The 16,789-nt window shown below is 47.2% G+C and overlaps 1 protein-coding gene across 7 annotated transcripts in view; it reads left to right on the top strand.

Moving 5' to 3' along the window:
- KCTD6 (potassium channel tetramerization domain containing 6) overlaps positions 1 to 16,789 on the top strand; it is a 49,776-nt gene that overhangs the window by 24,451 nt on the left and 8,536 nt on the right. Inside the window, exons 1-3 of one of the 7 annotated variants that reach the window (XM_070359748.1) lie at positions 288 to 302; positions 5,438 to 5,584; positions 6,510 to 6,642. The exons of 2 other annotated variants lie outside the window; for them this stretch is intronic. In XM_070359748.1, coding sequence (XP_070215849.1) covers positions 6,581 to 6,642 — 62 coding nt within the window. In that variant the 5' untranslated portion in view covers positions 288 to 302; positions 5,438 to 5,584; positions 6,510 to 6,580. Of the gene's footprint in view, positions 1 to 287; positions 303 to 5,437; positions 5,585 to 6,509; positions 6,643 to 13,546; positions 13,729 to 13,808; positions 15,966 to 16,789 lie in introns of those variants that run through there. 4 more of the 7 variants (XM_070359747.1, XM_070359752.1, XM_070359753.1 and 1 more) reach the window with 4 other exon arrangements.

The raw sequence follows: 16,789 nt of genomic DNA, 5'->3' as shown, positions 1-16,789 counted from the left end.
AGTTACTCCAGCAGCCAGGCCCATGTTATGAGCTCCATAAATGCTTGTTACCTGATTGATTATGCATCTCACAAGCAATTTTGCACTTGAAATACTTTTGTGACTGGTTCAGAAGTGGCCAAAAAAGTGAGAAGTTGCTGGCGGCATTGTGTTCCCTAAAAAAAGTAAGAAATACCCTTCTAGATCTGTTAATTTTTTTTTTTTTTGCCTGTTGAGGTTCCTTCAATTCTTCTTTCATTTGGATTTCCTAGTCCTGCCAGACTCACTCAGAATGGGATGCCCTGCAGGGTTTTGGCAAGACGGTAAGAACTGGCCTTTATATTTGGCTCGGACACTTGCTGTTTGTGTGATCTGGGCTCATCATACACCTGTCTGAGTCTCCACAAAATTTCTATAAAACAGGGGCAATAATAATAACCTATGTCAAGGATATTATGAGTGTACATAATAGTTACTCGATTCCTAGTTCTTATCTTTATTAATTAAACCTGTCAATTTAGACATTAAGGTCCTTCTGAAAACTCTTTACAAATGCCATGCGTGAGAAAAAAGAAGAAGAATGTCATGGATGGATAGATTAAGGAATTCACGTTAACCAATAGAGCTTAAAGATGACATGCCAAAAGGATGTTTTCAGCTGCAAGGAAGAGAAAATGCCGACCCAGACTGGCATAAATAGTAAGAAAATATGTCATCCAAAGGTGTGGCTGTTGAATCAGTGGCTCACTGGTGTTGGTAAGGACCCAGGTTTCCCTGCTCTCTCTCATCCTTCTCTAGAGTAGGCTGTGTCTACTGGTGGTCACAGGTTAACTGGAGCAGCAGGTAAAGGCATCCTACCTGGATACAGCAATATCCAGAGGTAGAGCAGGGGGCTTTTATTCCAGTTTCTTCTTCTTAGGAGGGCTTCTCTGATAGCTCATTTGGTAAAGAATCTGCCTGCAATGCAGGAGACCCCAGTTGGATCCCTGGGTTGGGAAGATCTGCTAGAGAAGGGATAGGCTACCCACTCCAGTATTCTTGGGCTTCCCTTGTGGCTCAGCTGGTAAAGAATCCATCTGCAATGGGGGAGACCTGCGTTTGATCCCTGGGTTGGGAGGATACCCTGGAGAAGGGAAAGGCTCCCCACTCCATATTCTGGCCTGGAGAATTCCATGGACTGTATGGTCCATGGGTTGCGAACAGTGGACATGACTTTCACTCACTCACTCACTTTTTGGAAACCAGGAAACCTTTCCCACAGTCATCCCATCAAATATACTTTACATTGCAGTTGGCAGAACTGAATTACATGCTAGAGTCTAATGAGACCCCTAAGGTGGAATTAAACCAGTTAGGATTTTAACTCTGAGCTGGGGATAAGTCATGTTAGGGAGGATGACTCCTTGAATGAAACGCAGGTTCCATTAGCAAAGGAAAATGGGGGGGGGATTGTTTTGATTACCTCCTCTTCTCCCCATTAGTGGGAGGTATTCCTACCCTATGGTTGTGGGGATGGCCAGACACACGACCCTTGCGCTGGGCAGATGAGACTGACAGCAGTTGTTAGTCCCTGGTTCTCTCAGCCTTGGGAGGAGGACGCCACACACCCACGCAGGACCACATGAGAATACACTTGGGGACCAAGAATGCGTCGTCACAAGAGGCGAGGTGCCACTTAGCTGCTGCAGGAGGATCTGATTGGCTTTTTGGAATAATTCCATGGGCTGGCAGGAACTGAAGCCCACTGCTCAGGGTTAAGCAGGAACTATGCCTGATGCCCTCAACAAGAAGGGTTATATGGCTAGGGGACCTTATGGGTGCAGAAAAATGGATAAGGAGACTTGTGGTTAGGCCATTTAAGGTCCTCCCAATTTTATCAGATGTCAAGGCAGCACATAATACAGAGCTTTAATTTTAGGACTTAACAACACAGGTATGGATGTGGAATATCTTACATGTGGCAGATGACCATCCATCTGAGCAGCCATCCTTTCCTGCCTTTGTCATCCATCCAGCTGTCCAGTATCCGTCTGTCCATGCAGCCATCCTGCCGGCCTCTATATCTTCCACAATGGATTGACACTATGACTGCTTCTCTGGTTAGTTTCCATGGCGTCCAGTGCATAGTTGTTTGAGAGTAGTCAACATTTGGATCAGCCCTTCTAGTCCTGTTGCTAACTCTTCACCTTTCTCAACTCTGCATTTGCCAGTAGAATCAACTCTTTTGACCCTGGAATATGTTTGTTTTCTGCTCTACTTCTGCTTTTGCTATAACCATCCTCCTTTCTTTTAAACTACTGTCCAAATTTCCCCTCCCTTGAGCCAACCCCCTCATCACTCAAACACACTTTCTCTCCCTTCCCTGAATTCTGGTTCTTTCTCGTGTCAGCCCAGAACTGGCTGGGCAACTGCTTTGTGAGAATGCATAACCACACACTCCTGTTGTCACTGCATTTACCATCAGAATGAAAATGAAAGTGTTAGTCGCTCAGCCGTGTCCAATTATTTGTGACACCATGGACTGTAGCCTCCCAGGCTCCTCTGTCCATGGAATTCTCCAGGCATGAATGCTGGAGTGGGTTGACCATTCCCTTCTCCAGGGGATTTTCCAAACTCAGGAATCAAACCCACGTCTCCTGAATTGCAGACAGATTCTATACTGCCTGAGCCACCAGGAAAGCCCATTTACCATCAAAGTCCAGTAAAAAATATTTATGATGTAGATACAAAAGTGGTGTGACTAAAATCTCTAAGTGAGCATTTATCTAGCATCTGGCATGTAGAAGGCACTCAATAAAAAAGTGTAGAAATGGTCAATAAAACACCTGAATAGCCCTAAAATTCTAAACATTATTTTTAAAAGCCTGCATATTGATTGATCTGTAGAGAATTTCAGAGCTCAGAGAAATGATTTCTCTCAATCTAGGTCACTATTTGACTGGCTTCAACATTTGCTGCACACACCCTTAGAATTTTCACGTTATCTATGGACTATCTATGTTATTATCAACATGTTTTTTAAAAATTGATTCATTTTAAAACCTATTCTAGCTCAAAGCAACAGTATCTGTGATACTGAGGGCTTTATGTCGTAGTTATTTTCCGGTATCTTAGAAAAAAACACAATTCAGGTATCAACTAATTGTCTAGGTGACACCTGAACGTCTTTCATGCGCCACAGTTAGGAAACTGTAATCTTGCTATATTCATATTTATTCTTTTATGATAAAAAGCCAGTCAGACACAAACATACCATTGGATGTTGGCTTCTGTATGCTTCTCTATGAACATTTTATTAGAGGCAAGAGACAGCGCATCAGTGGTTGCCTGGGGCTAGAGATGGAAGTGAGGTTGGCCTTGAACAGGCACCAGAGGACTTTCTGGGGGTGATGGAAGTATTCTAACACTGGGTGGTGGTGATGTTGTACACTATATACGCTCAGTCATGTCTAACTCTCTGTGACGCCATGGACTGTAGCCCACCAGGCTCCTCTGTCCATGGGACTCTCCAGGCAAGAATACTGGAGTGGGTTGCCATTTCGTCCTCCAGAATATCTGCCTGACCCAGGGGTCGAATCCACGTCTCCTGTGTCTCCTGCGTTGGCAGGCAGATTCTTTACCTAAACTAGCGCCACCTGGGAAGCCCCCCGCACACTGTATGAATTTAGAAGAATTCATCAAACTGTGTATTTTAAATGGATACATTGAGTGGTTTGTAAATTGTATCTCAAAGAAGAGGAAGGAGGAGGAGAAGTAAGAAAAATGGTGTATGAGGGAATTTCTGGCGTCCTGGTGGTAGCCTGTTTCTTGATCTGGGTGTTGGATACAAGGTGTGTTCACTTGGTGAAAAATTCATCAAACCATTCATTTATGTTTTATGCACATTTGATATATGAATGTTATATCTCAGTGACAAAATTTACTAAAAACAAACAAAATCAGCCAAGGTTGGGGAGGGGGACACAGTTCCTCTCCAAATGATAAAAATTTATTACTTTCCTATGTATTATTTTGTATAATCACATTACCCTGCCAATTTAGTCTCGTGACATTACAGGATCAGGTTTGGTCTATCTTTATAACAGAAAGGGTTATAAGAAGATAATATTTAGCTTGTTACACAAATGCTATAAGAATGTCAGCGGAAGCCATTGTTTCTTAATTATCCACTGCTGTTATCAAGATGGACAATATTCAACTTGCAACCAAAATAAATAGATGTCTTAAGAGACCTTGGTGGAACAATCACATCACCAAGTCTCAAAAAGTAACCCCCTCTCTTAGCCCAGTTCTCCTGCTGCCTGCCAGAGTTTCGATTCTATATTTATCTTTCCAGATCAGCAGTAGAGCAATTAGTTATTAGAATAAGAGCTACCAATTTATTGTGTGCCGACTTTATGCCAGGCTCTGCATTAGCAGAGTTTTTCATACTCTAATTGCCTCACTTCACTGTCATAACAGTGAGTTGCTTTATTCGACTTTATGATGGAAGAAACTGTGGCTGAGGGTCCAGACCCATACTGCTGGTGACAGGGCCAAGTGAGTCAGCTGGAGCCCCACCCCGCGTGCTCCGCTCTGTCTCGGAACCTGACGTCAGGCACAGGAAATCAGTGACACGTGTAGAATTCTGAATCCTGAAGCATGGCTCTTTACACGGTTACTATAGTTACTTCTCTACATGATGCTGTCTTTTTTTTTTTTTTTTTGGCCAGGATAACAATGGATCCAGTATTAGCCAGTGAGGTTTGAACCCCCACCATCATCATGAAACTCAAGGACATTTCAGTAGGCTTAAAATAATGTTCCTGCCTTTTAAATAGACCTTATATTTCAGAAGTCCCTGGGACATGAACAGATCCTTTTCTGTGGCAGCTTTACTAATATTGTTATTTGCTCCTTGTGTAAAACATAGGGGCTTCGAAAGGTAATACAGCTATAGTTCAGGCAGAGTCCCACAGGACTCCTTGATAAAAGCAATGCATTTGGGTGTTGGGGGCGGGGTACACGGGTGTTCCCATAGTACATGAGGTTAGGGGGAGAGCATCCAGGCAGGAGGGCATGTGGAAAGAGAGGCCTTGGATGTGTTAAGAAGAAGAGACTCAGCCTGAGAGGGACTGGACAGAGAGCAGTGTGCTCTGCTAAGTGAATAAGGCTCTTGCTAAACTAGGACTCCCATGCCGAGGAAATGGTTTGGATTAGCAACAGGCAGGAGGGCAGCAGAGGCCTGAAATGTGTTACTGACAAGCATTTAGAGCACTGAGCTGTCAGGGAGGGTGAGAACTCAGAATCGGGAGTTGTCTTGCCTCCTGCGTGGCAGCTGGCCATGCCATGGTCAGGCAGTTTTCTTCCCTTTTGGCACAGAAGGACTCTCAAGGCCCGTGAACTTCTCACATGTGGCCCACTAAAACACTCGGGGGACTAAAGACAGAAGCTGACCTCCTGATCCCTTTAATTACAGAGTCAGAATGGTGAAGAGGCTGGTGACATCCAAGGACGACCACAGGGCCTCTCTCTCAACACTGGTGAGAACCAGATTCCTTCCCCTGGTTCTGTAGCTCCAAGCTGAGTTTTGGAAGCCGATTAAAGAGAAGATTAGACGTAATAGGTAATTAGAAACCTTATAAAAAGGAAAAACGCTCTTGTCAAATTTACCAAAGTGTCTCCATGGCTGGAAGTGGGGGAGGCGTTGGAAACCTTGCCGGCTGCAAGAGGGTGGCTCAGGGGCTGGGGCAAGCGTGCGGAGGAACTGGAGCCAGGCCCCAGGGTGGAGCCAGGAGACTGTTTAGAAATGGATTTCCCAGTCAGGGCAGCCAGTGGGCAAAAGGCTAAGGAAGCCTTTACCAGTCCCAGGAGAAGCTGAGACAGTGAAACCAGTGGCCCAAGGACTGAGGGGGAGAAAGGGAGAGACGCACACACAGAAGAGACAAGACCGAGCACCGAGAAAGGCAGAGTGGAGTGGGTTTCTCCACAGGCCATCCCCTCGGCTGTTCAGCAAACCTCAGGAGGGGTAGTTGGGAGGAGTTCAGCCAAATCTTGAAAAGTGAAGCATAAAAGTCGATCAGTCCTGTGACTCCTTGCGACCCCATGGACTGTAGCCCACCAGGCTCCTCCCATCCACAGAATTCTCTAGGCAAGAATACTGGAGTGGGTTGCCATTCCCTTCTTCAGGGGATCTTCCCAACCCAGGGATCGAACCCGGGGCTCCCACATTACAGGCAGGTTCTTTACCATCTGAACCACCAGGGAAGCCCTCAGCCAAGTCTTGGGTCCAGATAATTCACACAGCTGCTTTAGGGTCCCTTACCTCCTGAGGTCCCGAAAGAATGTCTCCATCCTGGGAGGGGTTGTGAGGAGGGTAATTGAATCACCCCAAGTGGCCTAATGTAGGTTTAGCCCCCAGATGACTTGCTTGGACTCTCCAAGCAGTTGATCAGCATCCCCTAACTTTTGGGGGGCACCTTCCAACCCAGGGGATTTTCTCAGCCTCTCTTGGATCTTTGAGACATACACTCCCTCTCTGGTTCCCACAGGACCCCCATTTGAACGCTCCACAGTCTGTTTGGGGGAACCTCCTGAAGGCGCACAGACTTTCTTTTTGCATATGCCTGGCCCACCCATCCTAGGGCCCCAGGAGGCTGCGGGGACTCTGGTGCCACAGTTGAGGTAAGGTGGCAGGGGTGCTCCCTGCTGTGGTAATCATCCAAGAGATTCATGCTGCTCTGGGGGCCACATTTCATTTGCTGGTTCCATTTCCCATCTTGTTTGAGCTTTTCTCTTTGGTGCTTTTTCATTTCTCCGCTCAGTAAACCTCACCACCCAGGCTTGTGGCTGAGGCTGTCCCAGGTGAAGCCAGACTCCCTGAATGAAGGCTGAGACACGGCCTGCTCTGTCAGCAAAGTCACATTCCACTGGGTATCTGACAGTCATAAACTGAGTGTTTATGCTCAGTGGGGGCAAGCAGAGGGGATGGTCTTGGAGCCCAGGAATGGGGAGGGGGTGAGGCAAGGGAGGTCTCCCAAAGGAAGGGGGAGCCCGTGCTCATTCCTGCTAGAGTTCCCAGATAAAATACAGGACCACTTGTTATTTAGTGCAATATTTGTGACATACTTAAACAATTATTCGTTGTTTATCTGAAATTCAGATTTAACTGAGCATCCTGTGTTTTCCTTTGATAAACCTGGCAGCCCTGGTTTCTGATGAATTATACAAGAGTTAGCTGAGTAAACAGAGCGACTGGAGGGAGGGGCACCCCTGTGGCGGGAACAGCATGTGCAAAGACGCGGTGGTGACTGTGCTTCACTTAAGGAACTAAACATCGTCCAGGGGCAGAGAGGCATGGGGTTTGGGTTGGGGGGAAGGGAGGGCGTGGAGGGAACGCACTGAACTGTCACATGGGTGTCGAGCAGGTGCTCAGCACCAGGCATGTGGCGAAGACCTCGGGTGCTGTTGTGAACCAAACGGACAAAACAGCTCCTGCTCTCAGGGAGGTCACGGTTCAGCTGAGAAGCAGTGAGGTGGACAGGAAAGGACTGACGCTGTGGAAGTTATTGCTGGGGGACGTCAGCTGGGCTGGGAGGTCAGGGAAGGCCTCTTTGGGGAGATGACAACGTGCTGAAGGAGGAGGAGATGGGCTTGCCCCGGGGGCTGGGGGAAGAGTGTTTTAGGTAAGGGAACAGCATGATGGCAGCCCTGAAGTGAAAATGTTTGCTGTGGATTCTCGATACCAGAGGGGCCGGGAAGGTGAAGAGCGTGAAGAGGTGCCTCGGGGAGAAGCTGGGCCAGTGGGCAGGGGCCGGATCACACGGGAGGGAGGGGATGGGGACCGGCTCCCCAAGGCAGTGGGAGCCAGGGACAGTGAAGTTGAAAGGAGACAGGGTGACACAGCCAGCCCTGTGTTCTTGAAGGTGACTCACGCTGGAGAGAGGAGGACAGAGGGATAGCGTGGGGGCAGAGAGCGCAAGGGAGGCCTGGGTGGGGCTACGGCAGATGCCCAGGATGGACAGTTGGGTGGCTCGGCCCCGCGCAGTGGTAGTGGAGACAGAAAGAAAGGGAAGGCGAGATGGATCCCAGCTGCACTGAGGAGGAAGACTTGGCAGGGCTGGGTGATCTGGTGCTGGGAAGTGAGTGGGTGGGAGAAGCAGGCGTGACTCAAAGCTGCTGGTTTGGACAGATGGGAGGACGGTGGCGCCACTTGCCCAGCTGAGCTGGGGACTTGGGAGGCTTGGGGGTGGTGAGGCGAGAGAATTCAGGTTTGTACATGTCGAAGGTGAGAGAGCCGGTGGTGGACTGCGGAAGGGGAGCCAGGCAAAGCGGTGTTCAAACCTCTTTTCTCGGACTTGGCCGTGTGGCCTTCATCACCAACTTGACCTCTCCTTGCCTTCGTTTTCTCATCTGCATTCATGGGATGAGGTGGGTCGTCCTGCTGGTTGTGAGGGTGCAGCGGCCTCCAGGATTACCTCTAATGATGCTGTCTGCCGGTATTCGCTCCCATGCTGCAATAGTATTGGTCTGTGAGACCAAGAGACTGTGGGTGTGTCACTCAAGGCTAGGCTATAAGAGGTGCAGGACTTTCCTGGTGCTCCAGCGGCTAAGACTCTGCGCTCCCAATGCAGGGAGCTGGGGTTCCAACCCTGGTCAGGGAACTAGATCCCACATGAAAATTACATGAGTTAGCTAGAAGCACATGTCTGTGCTCCAGCCAACAGCAGTTCTGACATCCAGACTGCAAGATCTTCTACCTACCTAATCCGCTTTCAAATTCTTGACCTTCAGAAACTGTAAGATAAAAAAGCATTTGTTGGGAATTCCCTGGCAGTCCAGTGGTTAGGACTTGGCACTTTCACTGCCCTGGCCTGGGTTCAGACCCTGGTCTGGAAACTAAGAGTCCACAGGCTGAGTGGTGTAAAAAAAAAAAAAAAAGGAAAGTTTGTTGTTTTAAGCCCTTAAATTAAATTTTGGGACAATTTATCACGCAGCCACCCTGAAAATTCATTGGAAGGAATGAAGCTGAAGCTCCAATACTTTGGCCACCTGATGCGAAGAGCTGACTCATTGGAAAGGACCTTTGCTGGGAAAGATTGAAGGCAAGAGGAGAAGGGGATGACAGAATGAGATAGTTGGATGGCATTGCTGAATCAACAGACATGAGTTTGAGCAGACTCCAGGACATAGTGAAGGACAGGGAAGCCAAGCATGCTGCTGTTCATGGGGTCGCAAAGAGTCAGGCACGACTGAGGAACTGAACAGTAAGAAGTAGATTACTGATACAGAGGATAAAAGCATTTAGCATAGGTCCTTGGCACATAGCAGGGGCTTTAGCATACACAGCATTTGTTGGTCTGGAGTTCAGGAGAGAGGCCTGGGCTGGAGGTATGGATTTGGGAGGGCTTTGGCTTTAGAGACAATAATGGCATTCATGGAGGTATCTGAGTTAGTCCACAGGGAGGGTAGATGGAGAAGAGGGTACAGCCTCGGCCAGACACCGGGGCATAGGAGTGGGTAAACCAAGAGGAGGAGCATCTTCATGAGTCTGAGACGGAGGAGGAAACTAGAACAGGGCTGGGGAAGAGGTTGTCCCCAGGAGAGTGTGGTCAGTGATGTCACTTCAGGGAGATCTGAAGGGTATCTTTCAGATTCAGCAACAAAGAGATTCCTGGTGGCCCCACAAGAGCTCTGCAGGTGGAGAAGTGGGCCCTGAGATCAGGTTGAATGCTGTGAGTCAGGATACAAGGGTAAACTCTCTACCCCCAGGCCCCAAATCAGGATGACCTATAGGAGAATCCTCTGGAAAACCCAAACAACAGAAAAATCTCAGTCTTACAGAGCCTGCTCTAATGAGTAGACACCCACTCCTTAATTTATTTTATGAGGCTCATGTCACTTTGATAATGAAACCAGACAGAGAGAGAGTATGATAGGAAAAATCGTAGGCATATCTTGTTCATAGCAATGGATACAAAAACTCCAAATAAAATATTAGCGAATGAAATCCAGTACTATACGAAGAAGAAAAAAAGCACACATCATCAAGGTGTGTTTATTCCAGGAATGCAGGGATGGTTTAATACAGTCAAAGCCATGATTGTAATTAACTACATTGGGGGGGAAATCTCACATTTGATAAAATTCACCAGGGCTTCCCTGGTGGCTCAGATGGTAAAGAATCTGCCTACAATATGGGAGACCCAGGTTCAATCCCTAGGTCAGAAAGATACAACACCCATTCATAATAAAGCAGAATAGTACTCCCTTATTCTGATAAAGGGAATCCACCAAAAATCTGCAACAAACACCATATTTAATGGTGCCATATTAGAAACAGTCAAGAACAAGATAGAAATGGCCACCATCATCGTTATTCAAATTTGTGCTGGAGGTTTTAGTGCAGTAAAATAAGGAAAAGAAAATAAAGACTGGACAAGAAGATTCCAAATGTTATTACTTGCAGACTCTATAACTGCTTACATAGAAAATTCAAGAGCGCATATAAACTTATTAGAACTCAATTAGAACTAAAGGAGTTGCTGAACATAAAATTACAGAAAATGAACCACATTTCAGTAACTATCAATATGTTATAAAATGTTTGATAAGTTACAATAGCAATAAAACTTCTAGATATGTAGGAATTGTAGTGACACAACCACTGAAAAATTAATTCCTCTGAGTTTTTAGATGAGGAAATAGACGTCCTGAGAGGGGAAATGACTCCTTCAGGGATACCAGTAAGAAAAGGGCAGTTTTGGATTTTCATTGGCACCAAATCCTGGAGGTCTGAGTGTTGGGTAATGTCAGAATTATCTTTCTTAAAAAATAAAACTTTTTTTTCTAATTATAAATTCAGCATCCACGCACTCTAGAAAAGATAGAAAATTCAGAAGAACATTTGAAAGTAATGTCACTAATATTCCCATCCTACTGCCTAGACTATGATCAATGATTTGATATATTTCCTTCAAAATGTTTGTCTATGGATATTTACATTTTTGAAAATAAAATCAGGATTGTACCATATATACCATTGCGTGCACTGCTTATTTTTACACACATTCTCCTGTATCCTCACCTAGTCTTTTTGAATATAATGGTGCACTCAGGTATATTAATGAAGCGTATGCCATTTATGGAACCTATTCAGCCAGCCAGGCTCCTCTGTCCGTGGGATTCTCCAGGCAAGAATACTGGAGAGGGTTGCCATTTCTTTCTCCAGGGGGTATTCCTGACCCAGGGCTGGAACCCGCGTCTCCTGCTTGGCAGTCAGATTCTTTACCACTGAGCCACCTGGGAAGCCCACTGAGTTTTTCAGAGAAAACCAAATATCATATAACTGCGATGATCGTGCAGATAAACACCAGAGGCAGTCACATACTCGAAATGGTGACGCACAGGTGAGTTTCCAAGGCAAGTGGTTATACTGGTAAAGTTCAGTACAGTTCAGTTCAGTTGCTCAGTCATGTCCAACTCTTTATGACGCTATGGACTGCAGCACACCAGGCCTCCCTGTCCATCACCAACTCCCCGGAGTCTATCCAAACTCATGTCCATTGACTCAGTGATGCCATCCAACCATCTCATCCCATCATCCCCTTCTCCTCCTGCCTTCAGTCTTTCCCAGCATCAGGGTCTTTACCAGTGAGATAGTTCTTCACATCAAGTGGCCAACGTATTGGAATTTCAGCTTCAACATCAGTACTTCCAATGAACTCTCAGGACTGATCTTTAGGATGCACGGGTTGGATCTTTTAGTCCAAGGGACTCTCAAGAGTTTTCTCCAACACCACAGTTCAAAAGCATCAATTCTTTGGCACTCAGCTTTCTTCATAGTCCAACTCTCACATCCATGCATGACTACTGGAAAAACCATAGCCTTGACTAGACGAACCTTTGTTGGCAAAGTAATGTCTCTGCTTTTTAATACGCTGTCTAGGTTGGTAATAACTTTTCTTCCAAGGAGTAGGCGTCTTTTAATTTCATGGCTGCAGTCACCATCTGCAGTAATTTTGGAGCCCCCCCCAAAATAAAGTCTGTCACTGTTTCCACTGTTTCCCTATTTGCCATGAAGTGATGGGATGGGATGCCAGGATCTTCATTTTCTGAATGTTGAGCTTTAAGCCAACTTTTTCACTCTCCTCTTTCACTTTCATCAAGAGGCTCTTTAGTTCTTCACTTTCTGCCAAAGGGTGGTGTCATCTGCATATCTGAGTTATTGATATTTCTCCCAGCAATCTTGATTCTAGCTTGTGCTTCATCCAGCCCAGCGTTTCTCATGATGTACTCTGCTGCAGCTGCTAGGTCGCTCCAGTTGTGTCCAACTCTGTGCGACCCCATAGATGGCAGCCCACCAGGCTCCTCCGTCCCTGGGATTCTCCAGGCAAGAATACTGGAGTGGGTTGCCATTTCCTTCTCTGGGATGATGTACTCTGCATATAAGTTAAATAAGCAGGGTGACAATATACAGCCTTGCCGTACTCCTTTTCCTATTTGGAACCAGTCTGTTGTTCCATGTCCGGTTCTAACTGTTGCTTCCTGACCTGCATACAGCTTTCTCAAGAGGCAGGTCGGTCTGTTATTCCCATCTCTTTCAGAATTTTCCACAGTTTATTGTGATCCACACAGTCAAAGGGTTTGGCATAGTCAATAAAGCAGAAATAGATGTTTCTCTGGAACTCTCTTGCTTATTGTGAAGGAGAAATGGCAAAAACCCTATACCTGATCTCACCTGGAAAGGGATGGGGATTTGGTTAGCCGGAAGTGAGTTCCGTTTGGAAGGAATCTATGTTTGGAAACCAATTAGCTCAGAGACTTTAGGTAATTCCCCACTCTTGCAGCCTTGGCTTCCTTCGTGGTGAAATGAGGACAGTATTGGTGCCAGCTTCCTCTCGGGCTGGCTCCTTCAATCCTCAGAGCCTTTGCACTGGTCGTTTTCTCTGCTGCCCTTCTCTCCAGCTGGCTGTCTTTCCCTACTCCGCCCACAAAAGACTGGAGAGGTGACCTTATCAATCCCACAGAGGGCAAGGCCAGGAGTCCTGGGACCACAGTCCCAGAGTCCAGATCTTGTATAGTCAACCGTATCTGCAGCAGAGGCCCCCTCCGCTTATTCTCCATCGAATTCATGTACCTCCCAACATTTTATAATCATAACTTTTTTTGTGTGGTCATTGTTTTGTCGGCTGTTTACTTGGGTCTTTAATGTTTCTCCTTTCATTAGGAAGCCCCTCCTTCTTGGTGACCGCTTTACTCGCCAGGCCTGGCACTTGGTCGGGGTCCCTTAAGTAAAATGACAAGAGAAACTAGGCTTGAGTCCTAGCGAAAAGTGCCGGGGGCTGGGCAGATCCCCCAGTGCGGGCGGAGGCGGGACGTCGGGCGAATTCTGGGCGGAGCACGTGGGTCTTGGGCCCGAGCTTCGGGGGCGGGATCGGGCGTCGGGGCGGGGCTTCAGGACCGCCGCGGAGCCAGGATGAAGGAGCCGCCCAGGCTACGCCTGGTTTGAGTTTCTCCAGCCGCTCGGCCCTTCGGTCACTAGCCCGCGCCGCCGTTAGGGGGCGCCCGCGCCTGTGGCGCCGCGTCTCCGCTGGAAAGGCGCCGCCCGCGCCGGGCGGCAACAGCCGCAACTCCGGGCGCGGGCTCAGTCGTCCCTTCTGCCGCCGCCGCCGCCGCCGTCGCCGCCGGGCGCGGGCTTGCTCGTCCCCGCGCTCGCGCTCTCCGGCCGCCGGCGTCTCCCGGCCCGGCAGCCACCGCCGCCGCAGCGCAGTGAGTAGGGGCGGGCCCACGGCGCGGAGGCCCGGGGCTCGGGAGGGCCGGGCTCTAGCAGAAGACCGCGCGGAGCGGCCGGGCAGCGGGGTTGAGGGGAACCCGGGTGGTGGCGGGGCCGCGCTCAGGGGACCTTGGGGAGTCCAGGCGGCGCGCTCCGGGGCTGGCACGAGCCCGCCGCGGGCTGCCCGCGATCAGAGGCCGGCCTTGGGCGGAGGATCCGGGGCCTGCCCCGCTGGGACTTGCGGGTTCGGCGGACCCGGGTTCAGGGCTCGGGTGCGCGCCCCATGCCCGGGCCCCAAGTGTCTCCCGTCCCACGCCCGGGGCCCGGGTCGGGGTGGGGGACTCTGCCAGTGGGCAGCAGTGAAGCCGGGACGGGAGCACCTCGAGGTTTGCTGGAAAATGATTGATTGTGGGTGGTGCTTATTGGCTACAGTTTACCTTATTTTAAAGCCTCCGGCAGGACTTCTGAACCCTGCCTTAGGGAATTTTTCTGCCCCAAAGAGAGACTGACCGCAGCTGAGTTAATGCCCAGATTTGTGTGTGCCAGGGCATTTTTAATGCTGGACGTCAGAGGTGATAAATGGCCATGGTAATGAGGAGCCCCTGAAGCACCTGCCGGGCTGTCAGTGGTGGAGGCTGTGTCTGAGGGGTGGGACTCGAGAAACGAAGCAGAGATCCTTTTTGGATATTGTGCTGAAGTTATCATGTTTCTGCAACTATACCAGTTATAGAACAAGTTGGATACTTCCAGTTTTAGGGCTTTGTGATGGAAGAGGTTTGAGTGCCAAGAGACCCGAGGTAACTTGGTTTGGCTAAGAGCGTTTGGGGTAGCCTGAGCGTGTCTTACCGTTTCCCCTTGGCATGTTCATTTTCTTTGCTGTCACAAACGCCCGAGTATATGAACGATTCCAAGATAGGAAAGAAGGGAGGGGACAGCGTTTAGCACAGGGCTGAGCCCAGGACTGAGATGCTTTCAAATAAACAGATGTGTAGCTAGGAAAAGGAAAATCTCTTTTTTAACTTGCATGGTTGGTAGGTTGAGACAACTTGCTCTTTGGTCAGACCATACTAGTACTTCATTTTGCATAACATCATAAATATTAAGAATTGAGTGGTGAGGACTACCATAGATGCTGTTTCTAAGGTTCATGTCATTTAAATTTTAATTTGTTGCAGCTTAAAGCATTACTGCATAAAGAAATTCTAGGGTGAATCTGTGAATCACTGAACGTGTCTTGGATTCTGATATTTGGAGTCTATTTAAAATGGAATCCAGATATTTATTTGGATTTGGCTTTGCCTTGGACATAATCCTGAGTCATGCTTTAGAGTTCCTTCCTTCTGTGACGAAGAGTTCAGGCGTCTGGTGGTCTCTGTGAAAGCCAGATGCTCTCTTTACCTGTGGTTCTCCCTTGTGGTGCTCCGGGAAAAGGAGGACTGATGAGGGAGACTGGAAGCACATTAAGTGCCCTCCTCTTCCATACTTGCCCGGTCTCCATGCCCAGGCTCAGAATTGCTTGTGTTCACTCGCAGGTTTCTCAATTAACCACAGAAACTGTATGTATGGTACTGCCACTAGCATTTTCACACTTGCCAGTTTACCCATAACTGTGGGTAAGTGATCTCACTTATTTTTTCTCCAAGCAGCAGCTGGGCAATACAGAGTGATTTACTCTGGGTCTTATAATTAGTAATGAAGCCAAGCTGGCTTAAGGATCCTCACCTGTGGCTTCTTCTCTCTCTCCTGCTCTGGCCTGCCCGTGACCTCAGACCCCAAGCTCCCATCTGTCACCCTATAGGCCAGGTGTTGCCTCTGTGCTGTGCTTAAGTGGTACTGTTCTTTTGGGAATGTGGTATTATTCTGTTTTATCTTACAGAAATTAAGGTAAGAGGAATGGTATGGTTTTGTGACTATTTGTGGTAGCTCTTCAGTAGGAAAAGTCACTTTTAACTTACAGCACCTTTTTTGTAGACCACATGGAGAGAGCAGAGAGAAAAAAGGATTCGTTTTTGGATGAAATAATCTGTTTGTGTAGTGGTTGTGGTCAAGCATCACCTAACACCATAATCATATTCTCCTTCTGTGCCTGGCTACTTAAGCCAGCCTGTATGTGAATGTTAACCCCAAAGACTCCTTTAGATGTTGCGGAACTAGTTACTATAAAAAGTATTTCACTTTCAAAAACTCCCACATTTCAAGAACAGAGAAATTCAGCACAAAGGTGATTTTGAAGGTATGTATAGATGGAATTTCTTGAGTTGTCTCTTCTGAATGCCAGCCACAAAGATTTCAGTAGAAAGAAAGGTATTTTAAAAGGGCTACCTGGAAACTTAGGGAAGGAAATAGTGATGTGTTTATTATTTATTCAAGTTTGGAGGTGTGTATTGCAATGTGTAAGTTATTATGTAGGATAGGAGCAGGAGTTTTATTCCAGAGAATTCTTAGTCTGTAGCAGAAATGATAAGCCCAGAATGTGTGTGCTAAATTAGTTCATCATAACCACGAACCCTGTAATTGAGTTCTGCTGTGGTAAGGAAAATGAGTGTCAGGGGTTCTTAAGTTATTCTTTAAGTCATTCACTTGTTGAATTGTGTGTTTTTCACATTTGCTAATGTAGAAAATTGTTAACAGTTTTTTTTAAGGCTTCCATAAATTCTTGAGTTTGTGTTTTCCTTAACATAATTATCTGCTAACACTACACTGTCAGAATTTATATATTAGTCATAATTAACCTTTGAAGTTGCATCTGGGTGAATTTTCAGAACTGCTGTACTTCCTTTGGGAACACTCTGCTGGTTGTTACCACATGTATTTTATTTGCACCAAAGGTCAGATCTTTTCAGGTGAAGTTGATTTTACAGGCTCAGAAGTCTTTGAATTTTTGTGTTTGGTTGCATTCATTGTTTTTTAAAACAAGTTTTAGTAAGGCAGGTCACTATAAAGGAAAGATGTTTTTCATGATCTTTTTCATGATCATGTACCTTCATGATCTCCATTCCTGTCTGTTTTTCTGAAATATTAGGGGTGTGTTCCTCAAATAAGACAGGCACATTTGAT

The sequence above is a fragment of the Bos mutus genome, chromosome 22 (assembly GCF_027580195.1).
Source record: "Bos mutus isolate GX-2022 chromosome 22, NWIPB_WYAK_1.1, whole genome shotgun sequence".
NCBI lineage: Eukaryota > Metazoa > Chordata > Mammalia > Artiodactyla > Bovidae > Bos > Bos mutus.
This window is presented reverse-complemented; position numbering and strand designations above follow the sequence as displayed.